This window comes from Solanum verrucosum, unplaced genomic scaffold, assembly GCF_900185275.1.
Source record: "Solanum verrucosum unplaced genomic scaffold, falcon-dt-bn FXZP01000261.1, whole genome shotgun sequence".
In the NCBI taxonomy this organism is placed as follows: domain Eukaryota; kingdom Viridiplantae; phylum Streptophyta; class Magnoliopsida; order Solanales; family Solanaceae; genus Solanum; species Solanum verrucosum.
In genome coordinates, this window is record NW_026019969.1 from 2,753,822 (window position 1) to 2,780,542 (window position 26,721).

The window sequence follows — 26,721 nt, forward strand, 5'->3', positions numbered from 1 at the left end:
TTTAAACAGAATCATAGTTCTTAAACAATGTCTTAGAAAAGAATCTCAAGTAGGGGTGTGCACTTCGGATTAAACCGAATAACCAAATCAAATCAAATCGAATTTTTAATTGGATTGGTTTTTTGGTTTTTCGGATTGGTTTTGGATTAATAAATTACTTTGTTTGGTTTTTTGGTTTGGTTTTGAATTTTAAAAATAAAAACCGAAAAACCGAAAAAAACCGAATTATATATATAATGTTTATGCTTAGAATTAAGTTGGAGTTAACCACTTTTGTCCCTTTTTGGTTATTGCCTTTCATGATGATTACGTTTATATTTTATGTTTGAATTACATCTATAATAGGTATACTTATAAGTATTGTGTTTTAAGTTTTACTTATGATTTATATTAGAAAGTATATTTAAGGGATTAAATATTATTACTTTGGTTATATATGTTATTAATTATTGACATAACCGAATAACCAAACCGAAAAAAGCCGAATCGAATAGAGAAAAACCAAACCAAACCAAACCAATTTTATTTTGGATCGGATTGGGTTACACTAATTTTACAAAACCAAAAACCGAAAATCCAAACCGAATAGTGTAAAACCAAACCGAAAAATCGAATGCACACCCCTAATCTCAAGTTGCCGTGTTAACAAAATATATAGTTTTATATTTTTATTTATTTATAAATAAATACACAAATTAAATGATATATACCGCAAAGTTAATACACATAATTTTACCAAGTTCTACCAATCTAATAAAACAATAATAATTGTAACTAGTACTTACTTAATATAATCCTCTCACATGGTATCAATAATATGTTCATGTTGAGGATAATTTATTTATTTTTTGTAAAGTTAAAATTTAAAAAATATTATAACCCAAAATTTAAAATCCTACTTTTTAGTGAACTTAAAATTTCAAATTATCACATACTGTTAAACTTTTATTTCATATTTCATAAACAAACACTTTCAAATAAGAACCTCAAGTTTGACCTTTAAATTTTATAATCAAACAACTACTAGAAATGATTTATTCCATCACAGTCCCTAGCGTCCAGACGAAAGGTTTAATAAGTAATATAATTTACTTTTCTCCACACAAAAATAATATAAGATTGAATAAAAAGGAGAAAGAGCTTCTAATTTCCTTGTATCACTTTCAGGATTAGGCTTCAATTAACTCCTTGATTACATTATTAATTTGGAGAGACCAAACTTCAACTACTCCATCTCCTGGCTTTTCCTAGGAAGAATTAATAATTAACAAATTCAAACGAAATCAAGAATCTTTTTGTCCTTTAAATACTTCAACAATTCACATCATATACGTATTTTAGTTCTTCGTTCAAACTAAGTCTCAGTTATGAATTATTTAAGATAAAATAATACGAATCATCTACTTCCATTTTTTTACACTATATACGACTATCTTGATAAAGTTAACATAATTTTTATCCTATGTTTTAATCTATCGCATATACTTTTAAAAAAAATTGAGATTCGAAATAATATACGCTTCATCATTAAAAAAAAAAAAATGACAGTTTCTTCTTAATTAATTTGGGTCATTCAGACAAATGCCTTAATTTTGTGAAAGTTTTTCATTTTTATTCCTCAAATTTATGATCGTAAATTTTTATCCTTCAACATTAAGTAACAAATAAGATCATCTCCAACTTCAAACCAAATTTAAAAAATTTGATATTTTAAGTTGTTGAAATTACCTTTGACATTGAAATAAGAGATAACTTTTCGCTCGGTATAAATTTATATTTTTGTATTATAATATAACATAAGCTATATCTTAAAAGAAATAACAAGTTATGCAACTTAATTCCTAAGAAACTTATGTTGGCATATGTTTAGTTTTTAAAACTCACAAAAATTATATTGTAAGAGTCGTAATTTAATTAATTCATACAGAATTTATACTACGCACAAAAGTCTTTTAAAGTTATGTCGAACGAATTAGATACTTATATACCAGAAAGCTTAATTTTTAACTCATGAAAAAATAAAAGATTTTTTTTCTAAATTTATGTCAAATAAAGTTAAATCATAAATAAAAATACTCTCACAATTTTTTATTAAATGAGCCGCAAGAGCATATAAATTTGGTGCAAAAACTTGAATTAGTATCAATTGAGACAATTAGAGGATGTAGATAAACGCATGGGTCCATCATAACTTAGGGAAACTTGTACTATACTGGTTGTACTTCAAAAATAGGAATCAGCAAAGAGAAAGTTACATAGATGTTACGTGGACTTTATTCACTACTACCTCCGTCCACTTTAATTGTCATAACCTTTTTTTTTTAAGAGTAAACTATAAAAAAAAAATTATTAACATTTTATGTTGTATATTTTCATTATATTAATATGCAAAAAATTGAAATTTATAGTACTTTTCGTATAATTTTTGAATATTATTATTTTTATTTAAAATATTAAATTAATGTAATCTAATTTAACTTTAAAAATTAATCAAATTGACTTTGAATAAAAATGGATGGATGAAGTAATAAATTGTTCTCTATCTTCGTGTCCTTTCCAAGTTAGGTAGTGCCCCCCACCTTCTTCTAACTTGGGATTAATCAGCCATTATCTTATTGGTGATTGATTAAGCCTCATGATTACACAATTAGACTTTTCTGGTTAAGTGTTTAATTTCCGGTTGACAAGTTCCACTTTCCTATTTGCTGACTTGAATAAGATATTTTACAAGGATTATGCCATATATTGCTGCTACAAAAGGGAAATAGTGTTATAAAATCATACGGCAATATAATTTATAGTATGGTCTGCGAGCTTTTTAATTTTGGTTTGAATAACAAAAAAAAGACAAAAGCTAGTGCGAGACTCTACGCAATTTGTCTCATTTGCCGCTAGTCAATTGGAAACTGACTGACCATTTTGTCATGTTCTTTTAGCACAAAAGTTATTCCGGGTAAAAGAAATAAACAGCAAAACAGAACGAATTAATTGTATTTTTAGTTAGTCAGCAAATTCACATATTAGCAATTTGACAATGTTTACAGCTAGAGAGGGTATAAGAATTAACTGTGGAAATGAACTGCATGAATCCCTGTTGCTATTTTGGCAATTCACACTAAACCCTGATTGATATATATATATAATACAAAAGCGACAGATATATCTCTCCCATCAGTTTGACAACTGAAAGACTGAGCCATACTCTTCCCTGCTATGTTATCTTGTTTAACTCGCCTTCAGTAGTAAATCGGTTTTGTTCGTTCGTGCTATAGGCCCCTGGGAAGTAGTCTTTTAATATGTCCGTGCAAGTAATTGCTCAAACCATTCAGCTAATACCATACATATTCTCACACAGAAACAGCTTCAGCAGCAGTGCATGGTCAGATTTTAGACCACAATAAGCTGGTAATGCACCAATAACAAATTTTCAATACAAGTCAAGTACCAACTTTTTTTTCTTTTCCAAAATGTAACCTTCCACCCGAAAGAACCCCCTCTCTATCCAGGAGTCCAGCAATGGCCCTTTTCCACTTTATTCCCTTGGAGACCCAAAGCACCACCTTATGGTTAGAGGTAGAGATGGTCTTTATCACTAGGCTATCCTTCCATTGTCAAGCCAAGGCACCAACTCTATTAGAGCTTATAGAAGTGGATCCCAAAGAAAATTACAAACGAGACCACTGCAGACAACACCTTCATGCAACAAACAGTTCTTTGTGCCACTAATCCATGACTTGTTCACAGCCCTAAATGATCATTGAGCTTCACAAGTTTTACAGTACCATCTCCACCACAAGTAAGAAAACCATGAGAAACAATTTGAATATCTGTAACACCTGCCTGAAAGTAGAGGAAAAAAGAATCTCTTTAGTTTATCGTGAAGGCTCAAGAAATCAGTAATTTTTCTTCCAACTATTTACACATCTGATCAATGAGGTTACCTGAACCACACCACCAAAGCCACGGGAGCTTGGCTGCAAGAAGGTGTGCCTTTCATGCAATTTTGGCCAATGAAATACTAGTTTTGCACTCTTGGCATCCCAAAGTTTTACATCTCCATCTTTACTTCCCGTCAAGAAAAAGCTGGTATGTGGTATGGTAGATATTTTGGTAACACTCCCTTCACAATACAATGCAGAATTAGAGAAAGATCTCATTATATACTGCCAATCAACCTTCTACAGCATTTTCAGCCACAATCATGTAAAATTGTTTCAGTACCTGCATGAGCCTTTGGTATATACCAGAGCATCCCATGACGATTCTGATCACTGGTTTTCTTCTGCGTGTCAACCATGGAATTCACACCATGGTCACCAATTTCTGTATGCTTCTGTCTTTTTGTCTTTCCAGTAGCTATATATCGGAAGTCATGAAGTCCAACATCACCACCTTTCCCACCCGTTACAATGAGTGGAGAGATAGAACCACTTCCTAAATCATTATCAAACACTGCAAGAGAGCGTGCACCTCCTGGAAACGTGCAGAGGAACAATAATCTTAGCTAGTTAAAAGCTTATTACGGCTAACGGAGTAAACCCATTATCCAGGGTTTGCTTATGTTCTGAAGACAAACTCACTACAAGTAGATTTTAAGTGGCTTATACATGTGTCCATGCCAAGAAGATGAAGTTCACTACGAGTCAGCTTATTAGCTCTTTATAGATGAAAATACCCATCTCCCTCCTCCAAACTCCACCAATAATCCTTATACAAGTAAACACACATGTTTTCTTCTCATAAAGTCACCCGTTTTCTAAACAAGAGCCTTTTCTTTTTGCTGTCACCATGACACTGATATGTTAAGAATAATTGATATCTTATCTCTGCATTTGGCCTTTTTGCTGGAAATAATATTAGAAACTATCCTATTTATCGACAGAAAGGAAAAATGTCAAGGGAACCAACCTTCGTGACACATTATTGAGGCCCGAGAAGTTGCTGGTGGAGCAAGTGTGTCCCATATGACAACATTAACGCCACTGGAGCTATACCCTGCGGCAGCTATGATTGAACCACTCGAAGTAACATATGTGACATCCCTGCAGCCATTACATTAGGGTATAGCAAGCTTTAAGAAAGCACAAGATTGAGATTATAGCACATACTTAGCCACCACATATCAAGGATGAAAGTAGGAGAACAGAAACAAGGAAGAAGATATGTGTGACTGTTTTATCTTTCAAATCAGACACAAAGTTGCTAGATGGAACTGTTTATCACCGGTGTCCGTGTGGGGGTTACTAATGACTCAATGAAAGAGCAAGTTCAACAAATACTATGCCCAAGTCCCAAACAAGTTGGGGTATCCTATATGAATCCTCACTGACCATGTCTCTTCGCTTAAGTTCAAGTGCTCAACTCATGTCATCATCATTACCAAATAAATATAGAAGTTAAAAATAAGTTTTATATATATATATATAAAAATGTTAGTATCAATAGCAATAATAATAATAATAATACTATTGAAAGTTCTCTGTATTTTTACTAGCATTTAAATGTATGAAAAAGTCAATATTCCTAGAAAAGCAATATGTTCAAAATCAATGCACTAACAAGATTCCCAACTAGTAGATCACCTATAAGGACTTTTTTTCTCCCATTGCATCATATCTTTAGCTAAATCTGTTGATTCCAAGAAATTGTAGATCTATCAAAACAACTTCCTTTCCTGTGATTTAGGTCTATCTCGTCCCATAATAAGACCTTCACTCATTGTAGTTTCACACATATGAACCAAATGAGTGCTTTTGTAAGTTGACACAAGACATGACCAAACCAAGTAAGGGAAAAAAGGGAAATAATGTCAAACACTTGCAGCCCCTCACCCCCCTCCAAAGACAGCATAGCATATTCTCAGGGTTCCGTGGTGGTAGTTAGGTAGAGGAGAGGCACCCAAAGAAATAAGAGACCTTTTCCTCAAATAATGTAACATTTCAGCTTGGAGACAATTTTGAGGAGATACTAATATTCAATTTCACTGTATTATAATACTTAACCAGGAAATTCACACAATTTTGGGTGCTTATGTTGGATGGCAATTAAAGAAAAGAGAGTGTTATATCCACTGAATGTTAGTAGGGAGTGACGAGGCAGTAAAGTGAAAGAAAACATATCCATTGATCTAACATTTCAGCTTGGGTATAATTTTGAAGAGGTCCTAATACTCAGTTCCCACCTAATATAAAGTTACACAATTTGGGTACTTACGATGTATAATTATTAAAGCAAAGAGATGATTCTGTTGGCCAAACATTACTCCTCCCTCCTACTTCAAGCTGCCACGTGCACACAGTACCATCTGATGCAGCAGAGACAAATCTGTGACCACAATGATCAAACTTCACGGCAGATACCGAGGCAAGAGCATATGGGGGAGGGACATTTGCAGCGGGAAGCACTCCATATGTAGCAGTAGCTCTATCTTTGCCAAACTACAGACACCATAAATTATTCTCAGTACCAAGTCTTCAGAAACGAACAATGACAAGTATGTAATGACTAAACAAGTTCTCAATTTCAGGCCAATAACTATAAAAAGGACATGGACTACGAACAATAAAAGAAACAATGGAAACACAAATTGGCGACACATAACGTGCCACTGTGTGAAGATCTGGTACGGAGTGTGTTTCTTAGCTAATACTAACTAATTCACAGGTATTTTATCCCATTCCTTTTAGGAGCCAAATTTATTCAAAGTGCAAATTAGCCCTTGCTGTTGCAACTGCAAAAAAGATCTAACTAGTCTATTGATTGTAATTTTTTACCTCCCATAAATATATGTGTGTATTGCTTGATCCAACCAAGAAAAAAGGCCTTGAAGGGTGAGTTGAGAATGCCCTTGTCCGAACATTTTCTACTGTGGCAGGATGGTCAAGAAAATCATCAAAATCTTCTTGAACCCCCCAGCCAAGACTGGATCCACCCGTATTGGCATAACCTGGAAGCCCAAATGTAGGTCTTGCCAAAAAACCTGTCCCAACAGTTGCTCCACCTAACCCGAGGTGTGTACCCTTCTTACTCCCCAGACCCACTCCAGGAGAGACGCAAGTGGGAATTGGTGTAGACTCGGATCCCGCCCAACCATTATGTGGCCAGTCAGCCTCTGCCCAGACATTGTCAGCTTTATTTCCACAAGGAAGTCCATCTTCCCATTTGAAGAATAATAAACCCTGAATCGAATAAAAGTAAATTGAGTTCAAATCAGGAAAAGATGACATTGATTTTACAAATATAGACAACTAATGGGAAATATAAGATGCGAAACAAATAAAATACAAACAAATTTACTTTATGGTATGCGCCGAGTGTACACAGACCTTACCCCCTATGTTTTCGAACTCTCCAAAAATGTTGTCATACCTATGTCGGATCCTTCAAAAATAGTGTAATTTTGGAGGATACGACACGCACCCATCAGCACTTTTGAAGAGTCCGAGCAACATAACTTACCCCTACCCCGTGGAGGTAGAGAGTGTTTCCGAAAGACCCTCGCTTCAAGTATCGCATTTCAGAGAAGTATAAAAAGGACATAAGGAAGTAAAGAAGAAACAAAAGGTAGTCAGAGAAAACGAGGGGAAAGCTCTCTTATTTCTCTCTCTCCAAATGACCCACATCAAGGCGAAAGGAGTAAGATTCCAAAACTTATGCCTTCTTCTCCTAGGTTCACTCTTCCAACAGAACATTAACTCCAAAAATCTTTGCATTACCCAAGAAACGCCAAATAATCTAAAGATATCCCACAACATAACCTCGATGCCAACTTACAATAGAACAAAATATGATCAAGTCCTCACCTCCCTCCTTACAAAGAAAACACCAACTTATGCATACAACCTTTCGTTTCATGAGATTTTTCGTCGCCAGTATCACCCTCCTAGCAGCTAACCAAGTGAAGAAACACATCTTCCTCGGCACTTTAGGAATCCAATCGCCTAACCAATTGCTTTTCATAGAAGGCTATCCTCCACCCTAACGCCTAACCAATCGCTTTTCATAGAAGGACAACAGAGAATATTTTGTTATTCCGCTTTACTTGTGTATTTCAAGTCAGTGTTTTTGAAGAATGACACTGAGAGCTGAATTTTAGGTTGTTTTTGGTAGGAAGGAAATATTTTTCCTTGAAAATAAGAAAATGAGTGGTTTTCTTATTTTCAAGTGTTTGGTAAGCAGAAAATACTATTCCAAAAGCATTTATATAAAATCTAGGGAAATACTATCAGAGATGGGTGTGGGGTAAGGTGGGGCGGGGAGGGGGGGGGAGGCTATGGGGGGATGGGAATGAGTGAAATATCACTTATGGTACTTGTTTTCCTACTTCAATTAGGGAAGTCATTTCCTCATTTTTAAGAAACTAGTAACCTAGAGAAAATGTTTTCCAAAAATTTTTACCAACCAAACATGGAAAAATTGGTGCATACCAAACACACCCTTAACACATTGATTTTTCACAACCAAAATGAGGTATCAAATGCACCCTAAACACTAGTAAAACATCAAATTCAGATGCATAAGGAAACAGACAGCTAAAGAAGACCCACAAGCACTATCTAACCTTCCGATTGCTAGCAAGAGCAGCTTCATGTTGATCAATGGAGTTGATGCACAAAGCCTGCTCAAATATAGGGGTATTGCAATTGTTAGCTTCATGAAAGAAAATCTGCCATTAAATTTACCTGTAATCTCTAAGAATTAGAAATTTGCAAACAATACACAGGTTTAGGAGAAGAATTACCTCCAAAAGTTCTCCATTTCTTTTATATATCTCTATCGGACTACGGAATGGCAAAACCTTCTTTGTATGGTGAGTATCCTTTCCCCCAAAACTTTGAAAAGGATGATTATTTGGCGACAAACAAGCAAGAGGAGATCCAGCTGCGCTACTAGGACTACCAAGCCTTTCTTCTCTGTCATAAGTTTCATCAACTTCACACTCTCTGACAATGCTGGGGTACATTTCACTCCATCCTTTAAAGGACTTATGCAAGGTATGCTGTAAACATTTCTGGTCTTGAAGCACAAAATCCTGATTAACTTTCTTAAGCTCAGAACAAAGATCCCATAACGCCTCAAATGCTGATAATTCATCATCACCAGTCACCTTATCCAGATCATTGTTGCTATGACTAAGTTTAGTATCTGGCGCTTTATGTTGGGACTGATGGTCTTCAGAACAGAAAAGTGCAGTTGCACCTGTATCTATGCTCTCCTGCAGGACAGATGCAAACTGATTCACACAATTAGAAGAGATGTGAGCGCATGTGACCTTTAGTATCTTGGCCAGAAGTCCTGGAACCATCTCATTATGGGTTGAGACATTGTTGCCATTTAGGAGAATTGATGAAGTAGATATACTGGAATGTCTGCCTGGAGGTAGAAACAAACCGCTTTCTTCAAGTTCCGGACATAACTGATTTAACTTGGGTTTTAAAAGACTAAATACACATCCCCAAAGGGAAGCAACCATGACATGCCATCTCTCCTCTGGAACTGACAATATGACATCCCCAAATTGCGCTTGTGGCATTAGATTCTTGTTCTGAACAGAAGATCCAGCAGCATGATTAGGTAAATCAGAAGCCATCATTCCGAGAGACTCACGAAGAAGTTTCTGTATGTCCTTTATGTCTGTCTCGTCAAAAAATTTTGTCATCAAGAGAGGTTTCACAATCAGGATAAGATCACTAAAATTCCTTTGTACCCAGGCAGATGCAAACAGTAAAAGATACTCTGACAAATCAAGGACAGAAAAATGTGTCCCTACAAAATTTTCTGTACAAGAAACAGACGAGAACTGCATCATGGCTCTAATACACCAGAATGACCAACATAATCTCCTTTTGTACAGCTCCGGAATGGCACAATAGATGTTTTCATCAGCTCTAGCACTCCTAAAGGTGAATGACTTCAAGTAGATACAGTCCATGCTACACATAATGATGTATCTTGCAAAAATATAAAATAGTTCTCCAGATACTTTGAGAAATAGCTCTGGGAGGCAAGGATACAATGAGCAACCATCAAGTCCACTGCCTTGCTCACTTGACAGATATTTATTTATGTAGTCACACAACAAGTGGCATCCTATATACGCCAAACCACGGTTGCAAAACGACAAGAAGATCTGTACAGGGGCAAAAAGGAAAAAAATCTGACAATCAGTCCTCGCGAAACAAAAACTGCAAACATAACATTTGTTCCATGAATAAGTAGATACCGAGTAAATAAGATGTAGAGGAATTAAGGAGAACTTCAGTTGAAAGGACGCAATTGTAGTCATCAATTCATCTTGAAAAGCTTCAATTAAAAGCTTGTATTCTTGATTCTCAGATACAGTACACATTTGTTCCTGAAGACATGTAATATCATTGTCTACCCAACTTGGATGTCTTTTTAACATCTTAGACATGTATTGCATAGACAAGTCTGATCTCATATGTGAATCTATCTGAAAAGCCACATCCAGTGATAGCCAGTTTGATGAAGTTTCATTTAGCATTGCACTCAGCATTTCATGCAGGCATCCAGAGTCCACATTATCAGGCACACTTCGTCGATTTGAATCACCAGTGACGCTCACAGAAGATGAAAGGCATTCCAAAGCTTCAAGCTTACAGAGAAAAGGAATAAATACCATCAGTCCTCCTACAAAAATGTCTAATTGAAATGAACATATAAGAGTACACCCATATCCACATGGACAGGCTGGTTGAGAGGGTAACCTGACATGCAATAACATTAAGGTATACTGTCTCTTTTAAGGAATAGGGGAGGAGAAAGCCCTAGATAAACTGGACTTGGAGGAGAAAAGGTAACATAGAAGTCAACGTGTTTGGATTTTGATGCCAAACAGTCACATCAGTTGAAAGATGGCAGCAGTTACAATTCAAACACTAATCAGCAAATAGTGTTGCCATTTGGTGGTAGGCCACCTACCATCACCCTGGCGTGGTATTTCGGAACTTAATCTGCTTTCAGTAGGATTTAGCACATTACCAAATTTTTGCTTTACAAATATTAAAGTAAAGTTTTTTTTAAAATCTGTGATAGATAAATTAGATCAGCCCTGATTTCAAAACCAAGTTTTTTCCAAACAGTACTTGACATGCAAAAGATGATCTAGATTTGGGCTGTGAATAGAGAATCATTTTATACATATCTAATGTGTTTTGTTTTAAGTTCTAAAATATCTAATATGTTAATAATTCATATATTATATACATGAATACTATAAGCTATGTATGGACTTGAAAAAGAGAACTACTCTAGGTCAACAAATTCGCCAAAACTCAAGTTACATTGGAAAGGGACCTTTACCAATTTTGTTATTTAAGAGAAATATTGTGATGGATCTATTATAAGAGAATGCTTTACAACAAAATCACTTCCAAGTAGTTCAAGGGAACTCGAAGATGGTGAAATGTGACAGCTTTTTTTGATCAAGTAAACACATTTTCACTCATAAACATGGGGAAAAAATCTGGCCGAATTACAAGGGGTATACCAAAGGGTAGAGAATCTATACAAAGAAATGATTGTCTACAAACTCCACCCAATCTTCTATACATCTGGGAATCTATGGGTGCACCAAAAGAAAATAAGTGATTGGAGGCTACTCCTCAACTGAGAAAATCTTGAGTTTACCCCCTCAAATTCTCTCCTATTTCTCTCCCTCCACACCACCCACATTAACGCGAGTGGAACCACGTTCCAATGTGACAATCAGAGTATGAGGTTAGGGCATTGGTCGGTGTTTGGAGATATTTATGTGTAGCAAAGAGCGAAAGCATGCTTACATATTGGTAAAACACGTTATATAGAGTAGTAGTGAAAAGAGTATGGCAGAAAATGAATTACGACCTCCAATTATTTAAGTCAGTTTCTTGAAAATGTTTTTAAAAATCAAATAGCAGAATGATTTATCAAGAAGATGTTTCACCTAATCATGACCTGAACAAGAATTTTGGATTGAACCAAAGTTAGATCAGCTCTGCATTCTAGATCTCAAAGAGGGATATAAAAATCTACGATCTCAGAATCCTTGAAGAGAATCTAAAAAATAAGGAAGCTTGTGAATCCCCAAACTTTAGGAAAAACAAAAAAAATAGATGAACTTACAGGCAGTCCGCATCTGCTTAAGGCAGTGACCCTCATCAAGATTGCCCATCTACTCAAGGAAGCAGCATTTTGCTCCCCAATAGCATTCTTCATGGTAGTCTTGGCTGCTAACATTAGACAAAAGTCTCCAATATTTGGATCTAAGAAGGCAGGTTGACGCGATGAGAATATACATTTACTATTCAAAGACCCCGTTGGGTAAGCAAGCATTCTAAGATAAGCCTGTGAATACTCCCCCAACATCCACTGCAAATAACAGAACTTAAAATAAATATATAAACAAGGGAACAAGATCTACAAGCACAATCCCTTAGAATTCAAAGCATCACTTTATCGAAAACTACACTAGATTTCTTGCTGAATACCTCTAGAACACTTGCAAGCCAGTAGTCAACTTTTGCAAGAGCAGACGGGAGGAGGATTTTCGAAATAAGACATCGCTCTAATGTTCCACCATAACCGTCAACAAGACGACAAATAACAAGAGCAAGCTGCTCATCCCCAAGATTCTTTGCACAAACAGTAACAGCAGACGTTGTATCTCCTCCAAGCAAAAAGAAAGCAATCGCGAGCTCCAACTGATGTTTCCCCAGTAAGACGTAGGCATTCTTTAGAGCAGCAGCCTTATTTTTATCTTCCTAACAAGGGAATCAGTAAATTTCTAAGCAACTAAACGTTGAGTATTGGCCCCACAAGAAGAAAACAAAGTTTCATTACAAACAAAATTAAAATTAGAGTGTTTCACAGGACTTAACATTTCAAAACAGATTTAGGTAAACGCGACTGAAAATGAACTAACAAAAAATATGTATTGCTCTTCAGCTGTTAAGAGTTAAGACCTTTAAGAGTACTCAAGAAACCACCAATTTGAATTGTGTAAAAGACGAACTATAAGACGTATACATGAGAAGGCAAAAGATACGTAAATTTAAGAGAAGGCACAAGAATCATAAAGTTGAGATAAAGTCACTTCATTTAGAACCTCTCCCCCTTGGCACCCAAAAAGAAAAGGTTAGTACATTTGCTTTACCATTTTAATACAAATACTTCTAATGTAAGCCACAAAAAGTCATTACACAAGATCAAATGATAACTATAAATTCATCAAAACTCTGTAACAATACTTACCCAATTTTAGCACTTGTGAAAAAGAAAATTTAAGAAAAGATTCAACATAAATGGTTAAAACTCATGCATAAAAGAATTGGAGAAACTCAGGAATAATTCTTTGAAAATATTTGTACCAGGCATACAAATAAAGTAGCATATGTTTAATAATACCTGAAAATTGCGTGAAAGAAATGCCACCAATGGCTTATCTTTCTCATCTTTGCTAATCTTAAAAAGGCCCGCCAATACTTGAAGTCTATTTAAAGCAATATAAAGAAGTGCACATGCCTTGGGATCTTTATTCTTTAAATACTGTTGTCTTGCCAGCTTTTCCATCTGCAGAAAACCCACCCATGTCAAAGTTGCTATCCAAACTACAGAGGGGAAAATGATAGCTAACAATATAAGACATTAGGTCTTCCCAATTCTTTCATCCCTTTCAGAGGAAAGAGCATAGGAGTAGCTGTAGTTTAACGTGGAGCTTTTGAGATAACATTCTACTATAGGTCCTAACAGTACGTTAACTCAAACTGCCGCAATGAATTATGGTTAAGGAACAAAATTGTGAAACTAAATAAAGATAGCCCTTTTTTGTTTTTTGATTACAGAAAAATCCTTTGGTTCTCGCAATGAAACTTGGTGGATAATTGGCCTGCCACATTATCCTTTTCCACTTATATATTAAAGTTGGTTCACCACAGGCAGGAGTGCACCCACCACACATCCAGCAATGTACTACCCTTCTACTAATGTACCAGCAGAGTTTGGACCTGTGACATGCGGATAACTCACACATCATGTGTTGCGCTTTTACACTAGATCAAAGCCCTGGGACAAAATTGATCAAAATATTTAAGGATAAGAGTTCCTTGGTACATGATAAATAATAAAAGTTAACAAGAAAAGGACTCTTCTCCATTATGGTTCAATAGAAAAAAGAGTAAGAGAATCTGAACTCTACAACCTCTTCACTAATTAGACACAACAACTAGGGTTAACCCTAATCACAAAAAAGGGAACAAAAAATGGCAAACTAGAAGATCATTCATATTTCAGGAGAAGCTATTGCTCAAAATATATTCATTTAAAAAAAACTCAAGATGTAACCACATTAACTGTGTTGGAATAAACCAACCATTTCACCAAACAGTTCATAATAATGAACCAAAAAGAAGCTGAATTTATGCAGAATTCAGAGATATATAAAAATTCATGACAGATCTTCATCACAACAGATACCTTAGATTCGTTGAACTCCCTTATTCCGTAATGTTAAGCAAGTTTTATTCTTCATTTGATAAGTTATTTTTAGTGTTAAACAAGTCCAGATTTTTGTACTTATTTTGGTACCTTCTTGGTACAATATCAAAAAGCTATTGATGACAGACCTTCACTATTTTTCTAACATTAATAATTGATGAAGAAGGTAAAGGATGGTGTGCTTAATGAAGTAGGAAGGAACATGGAAAAGCAAATGATAAACACTAGAAAGAAGATTCTAATTTTCGAAACTCTCATTCTTGACCAGCAAAAGAGGAAGGAAAGAAAATTGAGCTGACTAGTTTGAGAAAGGAAGGAACATTAAGAAATGTAGAGCAATGTACTTGGACAGCATCAATATGTTAGTCCCAAAAACTAAATATTGGGAGTCTATTTCACGTAGTCATGTTGATGATGTGGAATTGTTTATTTCTATAAGAACTGCACTGCACCTCCCAAAAAGAACAACTATAAGAAGATCCAGCTGATTTTTTTTTATATGGCTAATCCTACATTCCTAGCCCCCATCCCCATCCCATCCAGGAGTCAATAGTTGCACCTTCCCCCTTTGGTCCCTGGGTGATGCGAATTCCCAACCTCTAGGTAAGAAATGAAGTCTGCACACCACTGGACAACCTCACTAGTTATGCTACAACTGAATTCATTATCTTAATGAAAACAAATACCTTCAATCGCAGTTGTGCCACACTTGTATACCATAGTCCAACACCCATATCACGCATCTCTTGCCAAGATGGTTGCTTAGATAAAAGAGAATCAAACAAATTCTCTTGGCAATCAGAGTGGAAAGCCCATCCAATCAGTCCCGAGTTCACAACCAGCTCACCTTCTGATGGCAGTCTGCCAAATCTTTGAACAAAATATAGCTGCTGAATCCTCACTGAAACCCAAAACCTATGAAGAAAAGATGAGTAGCATCAACAAATGATAACACAATTAGAAGCAACTATAACTGAAGATAAAATTTTTTGCATGACTCCATGTCCTATCATTTACTGTGCAAGATAGGGCAAAAAATTATTTGTCTGATAATGAATAAAAAATGACCATGAGAGAAGAGTCACTATTTTATTGATATTGGGGAAATCTCCAGATACACGGAGTATGCGAAAAGTAGAGACCCTACAATCACATCAAATTATTTGAATATTGATATAAAAGACTTAAAGATATCACTGCACACACTAAGAAGAGAAGAATCTGAATTCCATTTAGTTTTTTTGATAAAGCCTTAGTGTTTGAACTTTGAAGTTTGAACATTTGGTTTTGACATCAAAATCATTAGTAAAAACACCAAAGAGAAAAAGAGTTAGACATCAACTGGCTGATGGGAAGTTTGAAAGGAAGCATGGTACAAGAATACCTAAGATCATCTGCTACTTTTTCCTCTTTGTATTAAAGCTGAAAAGAGGAACAATTGTGCTCCAATCTTACATAAAAAGCTGTTTTTATAATTATACATAATTCCACGAAGGAAAGAACCATCACTGCAAGAATGATTGGGTGAATAATGAATGGATACATTGGAGAAGGCAAATGAGAACACTGTTTGTGTGTGTAAGAGAGAGAGAGAGACTGAGGGCGTGTTTATGCTTGCATAAAGAAATAATCTGAAGAAAACTGGTTAAAGAAGGGAGACAGGACAATGTGAACAATATTTAGAGTAACCAGTGCATTTGAGAAGAAAAACCTCACAGTAAAATAAAAACATGCTATCTAACTTTAACCTTAATCGAGATAAAGTCAGTATTCAATCAATCAACTAGGCCTCATTAGCAAACTTTTTGAATCGGTTACATGAATCTGTTGAATCCATTCCCCTCTAAAAATATTGTCAAATTTTAATTTGTTGAATTCATCCAACCTGATGCAAGGCAATAGGAGATCTTTCATTTCGTTCTCATCAAAATGTTCAAATTTATGTTCTTTAGTAAGGAGAGACACGAATGAATGCTCTATCTTGCCGATATCTCCTTTTTTATCTGTCCCTTGAGAAGAAAATGGCCGAGACAAGATATTTTAATCCTTCAACGTCTTTTCTCCATTTCTTCAGGTACCCATTTCCATTCCATTCTAATACTAAATCATTAGGTGTCCTCTAAAACTAGAGGTTCACTGAATCTCACATTTACCCCTATATTGACATAGAAGTCTCTGACCAAACCAAAAGTACTCCTACCAAATATTGGAATTAATAGAAGATAACGCATTCATGAAAATAATGTCAACTCTATGAGTTGAGCTATATGCACACGAACATTAGGATGTTCATTACTCTAGTTGGTATATTAGATCATCACGAATTATCTACCATGTAGCACTGAGATTGTCAGGGTACAACTAAGTTGAACCCATACATGAGAATAGCCCATCTTGTACTACTGCCATGACATGACACAAAAAACAAAACTGAGTTTAATCATCGTTCCCTGAAATTGTACCCAAAATTGTCCCCACAACCATGAAGCAGAGTACAACAACAACAACCATGAAGCAGAGTAATACCCACAAAAAGTCTTGGCTTATCTATCAGGGAATATTGACGTGTAGCAGAACAATTGGATTTTTATCCACATATATCACCCATTTACAGCTTTTGCAAACTCCATCCCAACAGTAGGAAAGCAGGACATAGCATCATTGAAACTTTAAGCATATATATCTCAAGGAAAAACTTGAAATATTTGTGCATGTTCGCCAAAAGCTATACTTCTCTAGTTGATATCATAGCATAAATATACAGAAGAAAATATGGAATACAAGGAGAAGATTGATCATAAAAAAAATGTATGAGCCTTTACAAACTTTTCATACCAATACGTTCACACGGAATGGAAGATTATGTATTCTAGGCTTCTAGCATAGACTTACCTACGACCAGGTCCATCAAGGCTATTATAAGCAGAAGTGGACTGCATATTGCTAACTTCATCTAGAAGATGAATAGCAGCACGAATTTGCATCATTTCAGTGGCAGATATAGTTGCAAATTTCTGAAGTTTATCAACGGCTTCAATAAAGTCGGTTATTTCAGATCTTGTTGATGAGATAGAGAGCGCATTATCAGATGCAGCATATCCCCAGCTTGAGGAATCTGAAGGTCCACCCCATTGAAATGACTTCTCACCAGAACTTAACAAGACATTTCCTTCCAGATAGTTTGACAATGAAATGGGAAATATTAAACCACTGAAGGCACGAAGGCAGCATATTTTCACCGATAACTTTGTAGAAGTTACATGTTTACTGAGACACTGCAGAGCCACATATGAACGTTTCCAATTACCTAAACATATTTGGAACACACAACTGTGAGGTCAAACTCAGACTAGCAAGTATATTAAGTCCAATAGAATGACTGGGATTTCATGATGGCAACATTTACATGACATACAAATTGGCAACAATCTTCTCATGGCAGACAAATCTGGCTGTATTTTCAGGCAAGTAGGAAACATAAAACTGAAAAAGAACGATACAATAAAATAGTCATTGTGACCAACAGAGGTGAGGATTTAAAAGAAAATAGCACTCCATGAGTAATAACAAACAGAGAACAAAATCCAGAACAGGTAAATGATGTAGTTAGAAGAGATAAAAGTTTCCCCGACTTGTAATCATACAAATGTTTCCTGAGAGCAAGTGCTTCAGAATCTACATCTCCAGGAGTAAATGAGCACAATTGCTTTCTACTTTTAAAGAACTTTATGTGTCATTAGGTTCATGGCATATATTAGTAATCCAGAGTTTTCACCGACATTTCTTATATGGGAAGCCAAACGAGCCTTAAGTGCAATCTTCTTCAACAAACAACGTCAGCAATGCCCTTTAGCACTAGCCATTTTGATAACATGGAAAACCTGCCACCTCTTCTTCTTAGATGGAAGGAACTTCTTTGAAATGAACAGGCAATTTCATTGATATAATGAAGCAATCCTCAGCTTACAAAGCAGATACAAAAAGTAGAGAATCCAACACAAAAATGAGATTCTCCATGAAGAACATCCAATCTGCTACTGTTGTTGGGATCTCCAAAGTACTCCAAATACGAACAAATTTAGAAAGTAAAGAGAACTTTCCTAAGTCAAACAGCTCTACAAAAATCTATCAATTTTGGCAGCAATATGCACTTGATTTAGTTGTGGGCATTCCTTGCTTCCTCAAGTGCATAATTGTTTATGGATGGAAAAATCTACTCAGTTTAAGCTGACTAACCAAGTAGCCACAACTCAAAAGTCCTCACAAAGTTTAATGTTTAAATGAGCCAGGCAGCCAGCTTTGATTTAAATTCACAATACTGAATATTGCCATCGTGATTTCACTAGGAAAGCCTAAGAATTGAAAAAGAAGACCACGAATAAAATTAAAATGCACAATCTATTTCTTATTGAAGAGCTTTTTTCCTTCACAAGACTGGACATTGGCAGTGGGAAAGATGGAAACCAGTTGCCCAAACTAAAGTAGAGTTGCTGCTGAATGCTGTCACAAATCATACATAGAAGAACAAGAAAAGATAACAATGAGATATAAATTGAGAAATTCTGATCTTCCCACATCAAGAGAGCCACAAATATTACGTACTAAAACCTAACAACATTATATTAAATTTCTCCTCCTAGTTTATTTATTCCTAGTGAGCTCAATCAAGTGACTTCTTCTCCTTGTAAGGATGATACATCGATACATTTACTAGTTTTAAACCAAAACCAACTATAAAATGCATCTTTACCCCTTTTTTTTCCTCCCAAATTTTTGTTCCAAAGCAAATTATTTCTTGAAGTACAGTCAATTTAAAATGAAAGACAATTGTCATTACTTACATAAACTTTCAATAGTACTTCAACCCTCAGTTAAGAACATCTAAAACAAAGACATTTGGTTTTCAAAAAGAGCACATAGGATATTATCAAAGAAAAAGACTTAAAAGGACGAATAGACCGATAGACGTGCTCATTTGTAAGGCAAGCAGGACAAGGAAATTTGTTACCTATTTCAAAAACGAAAAGGAAAGCCTGATAAGATAAACAATAAGATCCTTGGTCAAAATGTGCATGAGTATTACAAAATGATTTCTAATGAAGAGACAAGGATTCACAACCTTAAAATACATATCGATAAACTAATTAATTAACATTGGAGAACTTCATTTAATCTGTATGCTACAAGAAATGTTTGGCTTTACTAACTAAAAAGTAAAGAGTGTACTTCAGTTTTAGTTGTCAAGAAGCTGCTTATTGTTTGGTCTAGAAGCTCAGATACAACAGCATCTACTTCCTAGATGCACATGTCAGTTCCTTAAAGCAGCCAACCACAAAATAGTTCCTCTGATGCACAACGAATTCGTAAACACAACAAATGGTTCGCCCATATCATATTTAAGATGTATCGATGAAGAAGAAGATGGCGCTTGGGTATTTGAGTTTGGGATGGGGGGGAAGCGGAAAGAGCAACAAACAATTCATAAGTACCTGAAAGTAAGTTAACAAGAAATGCCTCCGGGTGAACAAGAGGAAGAGATCCTCCTACAAGTTCTGCTATCTCTAAAATGCTCCAAATCCCATTTTTAACAGAAGTAGAGCCTTCTTTAGATTTTGTCATAGTACTAAACAGTGAAGTCTCATTCATCACTTCCATATTCAACGGAAAATCAGACCGACGCTGTGCATTGTCACAATTTTCATGACCATAAAATACTGGCACTTTATTAGAACCATACTGACAGATGGAACTCTCCCCGCAAACTTCTGCACCAAGCTGGGGCAGAAGTTTCTTGTCCATAAAATATGAGAACTTGCTAAATACAGAAATGTATTCGTCATGAACAACCACGATCATGGTTTTGGGTCCCCAAAAGAAGTCCTGAATGGTTGGATTGGTATGACTTGTTGCAAGACACAACCAAATGTTGCCTTCTAATGATCTTTCCGGTTCCAAATTGCACTGACCCCCACATCTCTTTTGAGCATACACATGCAACTTATCTCTTGAGCAAACACCAAGTAAAAACTGACCATTCCCAATAGTCAACCAATTTGAAGCGACAACGTCACCGTCAAAATACAAAGTGTCTTCTAGTATAAAGCTGCCAGTACCCTCAACACGCACACATTCCCATATATGAATAGTAGTAGAAGCACTTAATGGACCTTCTTTCGATACAGTTGCAATCTTACGGCCACAGGCACTTGCAGATACCGCCGAAATAGGGTCTTGATGCAAAGCAACCGTACCAACAAGATCCCATTGAGAATTTGAGCTCACAGCAGGAACACTTCTCCATAATTGCAAACTACCATCAACACAACCAGTAACCATATGATAAGCAAAGTAGTTGCTATATAAATTATTAGCAAAAATCTCTTCACTGAATCCAGAGTTTGTGGGACAGATCACAGCAGAACTTGAAATTTTATTATGGTGATGAGGGTCTGGAAAAGCTGATGAACAAGGTTCAACAGAAACAAGGTACACCTTACCAGAATAACTACTCTCAAACTTCCATATATTGTCCTGGAAGGTGTTTGTACTGTCAAAACTGCACCCACAGCGACTTCCAGACAAATCATAGTGATGAAGGTAAATTTTCCATGATAAAGCCTGAAAGCCTTTCTTCCACACAGCTAGCAGCAAAAAGCTATTGGAAATGAAGGTTTTGTTACAAGTGGCAGGCAAAGGAATTGAGAAGACGCTATCCGGCCCCTCTTCTTGACTTCCAGCAGTAAGTGGTATTGTACATATTTTGTGACAAACCATTTCCAATTCTTCAGCTTTCAAAGCCTTGACTAATAAGAAATCTATTCCATCTGCATGCCCAATGACGAGAATTCGTTCTTCACTTAACAGAGTGGGAGCCCAGCTTAAGCTTGTATACTTGGGTTGAGGGAGTGCAGTAGCACCTTTCCCAAAAAGTTTCCAAGATGGACTCAAAGTTGGGAGGCCCAAAATAGTATTTGAAGCAGAAGAAAACAACCAAAAAAGGAGCTTTCCATCAGTGTCCAAAGAGGAAGCAATTTCCAACTCTGATAAACAAGGATGAACTGCTACCTGCAGAATTTTATTGCTGTGACTGTCTGTAGTTGAAATTCCCGTTGCACATAATGATAACAAACATTCACTCTGACATTTATTTGGAGTCGAATCTTCTGTGCTAATCAGTTCTGAAGATACCTTTGCACCACTGGGGAATTTTGAGGAATAAAATTGCATCCAGGCTAGATAGTTACTCGGTAATAGATTAATAAAAGAACATACTGTTGGTGGACCAAAGACCTGATTTCTCATGATAAAGACTTTATTTAAGAGCGATCCCCTTGGCATCTCTTTAGGACTGTTCAACTCTTTTCTTTTCCACAATGTCACCCTTGGGGCTCTCAGGGGAGAAAAATCATCGAGACAATGAATGGCCCAAAAAGTCAGTGTTGTTTGGGGACCTACAGCAACTAGCCATTCACACCTACTAGCATTGCCATGTTGATGTTCATCTGGTGAAGCATAAGACACAGCCTCACCATTAACAGTTATTATACCATTAACATCTGTTGCCCATCTTACAGATACATCCAAGCCCAGCCTTCCATTTAATGCTTGGTTTACCTCAACTACAGCGATAACACGAAAAGAGAATTTATTCATTTTGTGTTCATTACCATCCTTGCCAACTTTTCTAACCCTCCCATCATCAATCTCAGTCCAGAGCCTTGTAGCTCCATCTAGGCAGCATGTTAATAACACCAACCTGCTTGAATATCTGCCATCTCTAGTTGAATGTGTAACTGTAGATGGTCTCCACTGAATCATAGAAACAGGTAACGGGTGTGGTAGCATAGCTTCTAAATGTCTGGAATCTGCATCTATTTGACCTACCAAAACACATTTGTTTCCTGCATGGATATGGGAACCCGAACCTTCAAAGTGCAATCTATATGGAGGTGCAGCAGCAAAAGGTCCTTCAATTGACCAAGTAGCAGAAATTAGAGTCTGAGGCAGTTCTGCTTTAAATCTCCAAGCGATTTCCCATAACCTCTCCTTCTTTCTCCATAAGATCAATTGAATGCCACCTGAAATTATCCCATCTCCTGACCCCGTCCAAGTGATTGAGTCCACTTTTGTGGATTGTACTAGCGTTGATGTCTGGCTCCAACAAAAAGAACCTGGATATGAGTAAATAAATTTATACATCTAAGAGGGAAGGGAGGAAGGGGGAGAGAGACACATAAGATCCAATTGACCAATAGTAGTAATTAATGATAAAGCAAGTGATTAGAGTTCCATATTCATACCCATTCAAAACTGGATCACCACCTAAACAATTTGTTTTTTAGTACTAGCGTTGATGTCTGGCTCCAATAAAAGAACCTGAATATGAGTAAATAAATTTATACATCTAAGAGGGAAGGGAGGAAGGGGGAGAGAGACACATAAGATCCAATTGACCAATAGTAGTAATTAATGATGAAACAAGTGATTAGAGCTCCATATTCATACCCATTCAAAACTGGATCACCACCTAAACAATTTGTTTTTTGGTTTAGCGCATAGGATCCAACTAAGGTAATCCTTTTCATTTGCCAACTTCATTTAGATGAAACACGCTCTCACTATGTAACCTACCAAAAGGGGAAAAAAAAGTTCTTTAAGAAAAAACATGCCATCCTTCCGAGCCATTTTATTAGGCATAGATTTTCATCCAGCTTTAATCTCTGATTCTCGGGAACTCCTAATTAGACTTAAAGACAATTAATTTAGTATTGGAATGAAATAGACCCAAATAAGCAGAATGAAATCAAAGATTGCAGCAAGCAGATCCTAAGCAATTTGTGAATGAGAGGTAGTTAATGAATTTTACTCACCATTGTTCTATACAAGTCCCAAGGGCCATAATAAAGGTAATTAAATTGCCTCAAGATGACACAGAACCCAACACAATTGCTCTTGTTGTGAAAAATATCAAAGACATTCTCGTAACATGCACACTCATGTATAAATGTATCACTCATATTGCTTGATCCGGAGATCCTATTTCACAATGGTTATTCCTCTATATTCTTTAGTTAACAAATGAAGTGTAGCAAAGTAATCAATGAGACTAGTGTACACATTTGAGAGTGAGATCAGAAAATTAAAACTTACTATGAGAAGCATCAGAGTTGTAAGAGAACAATCCAATGCAGTTATCGAGTGCGGCAGCGAGGTCTCCAGAAGAAGGCGTCACGGGGGACCAAGCTACGGCGGAAACAGTGCCAGTGCCATCGATTGACAGTTCGAGAACCTGCTGAAAAACTGTGCCGATTACAGTCTCAGTTTGTGATAGAGGGTTAGGGAATTGACGTATGACGAGGAGAGACGAGGCACCATAGGCGATCCATGAGTAGCCAGCGAAGTTCGGCTGCCAGTCAATTGCTGGCTCGAATTCGGAAGGAGATTTTGATCGGTTCGGTGCCGGAGGAATTATCTCCGATTTAATCAGCTGAAGTGGTAACTTCGAAACGACGTCGTCCGCTGTATTACAGCAACTGATTTTGTGACTCTCCATTGTAGAGAATTTGAGAGAACGGAGGTGTTCCCGTATGAAGTCTTACCAGATTTAGCTTCGCCTTAAGGAGTGATTTGTAGACGAGCTTTAAATTAAGTTATATTGGGTGCCCAAGGTTTTTTGGATTAGATCAATTGAGTCTTTTTTTTTTTTTTGTTAAGTAATATTATTACCAAAGAGCCATGCAAGTACAAACAAAATGTGGACAGCCCCAGCCTTGCAGATCATATCATTCAAAACATTCAAACTAGCTATGGGTAGTAATCTAGACTACACAAAGCACTAATTAGTTTTGCCTTCCTACTTCCTCTAATGTGAATTTTCTGGACAAAATTTCGTATAAGAATACTAGCTGGTTTCGATTTGTTCTGAAATATTCTATTGTTTCACTCCTTCCACACTGCATAAATACTTGCTGCTAGAGCCATTCGAAATACTTTTGCTAATGTTTGTTTTCCTTTAAAATGCCTTAGTGTCCATGTTATTTCCTTTTTCCATCCTAGTATATGTTTGTCTATGTACATTCATTGCAAGATCTTCCTCCATAATGTTGCAGAATACCCGCACACAATGAACAGAAGCTCACTACTATCCATCCTTGAGCTGCACAATATACATCTCGAGTCATCCACTATTCACCAAGCAGCTAGTCTTTCTCTAGTTTGTAGTCTCTCATTTAGGGTCAAATATAGTATGAAGGTCCACCTTGGTAGTGCTGCATTGTTGCATGTTAATCTTCTCCAATCTACTTTCGGAAACTCCTCTCTCATCCTCATATACATCTTCTTTACAAAGAAAATTGGTCACTTCAAGATCTCTTATTCATCTCATCATACCTCCTTATAGTACTTTTTAGCTTTGAGAATCTTCTGAACCATCCACAATGCTTGCTTCTGTTGTGTCTCCCATATTGACTCATTCTTACCATAATATATATGCACCCATTGAATTCATTCTTATCTTTTTTCTTACTAAGACTCCACAACAGTTTACATACAGTTGTCTTGTTCTATGTGGCAATATCTAAGAAATTTAGCCCTCCAGCAACTTTAGGCCAGCACAATGTTTCCCAAGCAGTCAATGGTTTCCTGGAAGTATCAGCTCCTCCAGACCAAATAAATTTTCTGCAGATGGATTCTATACACTTGATTATCTTCTTTGGCATAACGAATATTTTAGGTCCAAAAAAGTGAATTGAAAAAAGCACGCTTTTGATTACTTGAACCCTATCTGCATAGGATAGGAATCTTGATGTCCAACTCTGAACCTTTGCCATAATCTTTTCAATCAACCTTTGGAATTGAACAATAGATGTTCCATTGGAACTAAGAGGTACCCCAAGGTATCTTATAGGTAGTATGTTTTGTACAAAGCCCAACATAATTAGTATTTTCTATTGTATATCTTGTGGCACACCCCAAAATAGACAGGGTTCTTATCCTCATTTGCTTCTAGGCCTGAAGCTTTCGAGAATGTAGTAAAGAACTCAAATAATAGTGTTACTAATGTGGTGTCTCCTTTGCTGAATAAGAGCAGGCCATCAACAAAGTTTAATTGTATCACATTCATCCGGGCATACCTTGGGTGATAGTTAAAGTCTGGATTGTGCTTAAGTTGCTTTAAAATTCTTGTGAGATACTCCATAGACAACACAAACAAGAATGGTGATAAAGGATCACCCCGTCTCAGGCCCTTTTTAGCATTAAAAGGTATACTGTAATGCCCATTAATCAAGATGGAATAAGAGACAGTTCTTACCCACTGCATGATCCAATGTCTGAGCTGTTCAGAAAATTGTAAACATTTTATCACTTGTCCTAAATACCCCCATTCAATTGAGTCATATGTTTTCCGCATGTCTACTTTCATCATGCACCTTGGTGAGATACTCTTCCTTTCATACCCTTTGACCAGTTCATGGCTAAGAATAATGTTATCATTGATTAGTCTTCGAGGAACAAAAGTTGATTGGTTCTTGTCCACTAGGCAGTCCAGCACTTGTTGTAGTCGACTTGTCAATACCTTCTAAATAGTCTTATAAAGTAGAGTGCATCACGATATTGGCCTATATTGAGTTGTTAGAATGGCAAGGACAAATAAATGTGCACGACAGGGCAATATCGGAACAAAATCCAAGTCAAAACTTTTCATTCTATTTGAACCAAGAGAAAGCAAAATAATGCAAGAGCAAAACTGTTTGGCAGCAAACAAATCAACCAAGCAAGCAAAATAAATCAACACACGAGACACCAAGTTTAACGTGGAAAACCTCTTTGGTGTGAAGTAAAAATCACAAGGCCAAAGCTCCACTTTAATCAACAAGAGTTAAAAAAGTGTTCTCGAAAATGGCACCAACAAAGTGCCAAACAATGAGCAACACAATTGCAAGATAACATAAAACTAGAGAAATAAAATGAGTAAAATCACTCAATACGCAGCTACTGTTCACGAGCAAAAATCTGGAGCTACAGGACTTCAAATCACCCTCTCAGTTGTCAATCAAAGATTAAGTTGAAAGGAACAAATACAAAAATCAGCTCAATCGAACAAGAAACAAAGCGGAAATCGCGATTTGAAATTAGTTGCTAGGGTTTGTACAAAAATCTGCACTCTCTCACTTTTCTCTCTATATGACTGCTGATCAATCTCTTGTTATTCTTCAAAAAATAAGATAT

General features: G+C 36.3%; 1 protein-coding gene across 2 annotated transcripts; it reads right to left on the reverse strand.

Moving 5' to 3' along the window:
• Positions 1–3,490: 3,490 nt before the first annotated feature.
• Positions 3,491–24,105, reverse strand: LOC125815259 (uncharacterized). Of its 2 annotated transcripts, none has more exons than XM_049494691.1 (16): positions 23,644–24,105; positions 19,983–22,664; positions 17,386–17,800; positions 15,180–15,408; positions 13,405–13,569; positions 12,489–12,761; positions 12,124–12,369; positions 10,223–10,615; positions 8,741–10,129; positions 8,561–8,617; positions 6,774–7,178; positions 6,214–6,437; positions 4,909–5,042; positions 4,222–4,473; positions 3,942–4,120; positions 3,491–3,840 (listed from the first exon to the last, which is right to left on the reverse strand). In XM_049494691.1, the coding sequence occupies exons 1-16, from the start codon at positions 24,044–24,046 to the stop codon at positions 3,739–3,741; spliced, it is 7,548 nt and encodes a 2,515-aa protein (XP_049350648.1). In that variant the 5' UTR covers positions 24,047–24,105; the 3' UTR covers positions 3,491–3,738. The 2 variants fall into 2 exon arrangements, with proteins under 2 accessions (XP_049350648.1, XP_049350649.1); XM_049494692.1 differs by having other exon boundaries at positions 19,983–22,644; positions 23,644–24,080.
• Between the last annotated feature and the right edge of the window lie 2,616 nt (positions 24,106–26,721).

Bases quoted from the DNA above. Each gene is read 5' to 3' on its own strand.
- LOC125815259 (XM_049494691.1), bottom strand. From the start codon at position 24,046: ATGGAGAGTCACAAAATCAGTTGCTGTAATACAGCGGACGACGTCGTT. The intron at 10,616-12,123 runs GTAAGTTCATCT...TTTCTCTGTAAG, and splicing joins TAAGCAGATGCGGACTGCCT to CTTGAAGCTTTGGAATGCCT. The intron at 4,474-4,908 runs GTTGGTTCCCTT...GCACGTTTCCAG, and splicing joins CTCAATAATGTGTCACGAAG to GAGGTGCACGCTCTCTTGCA.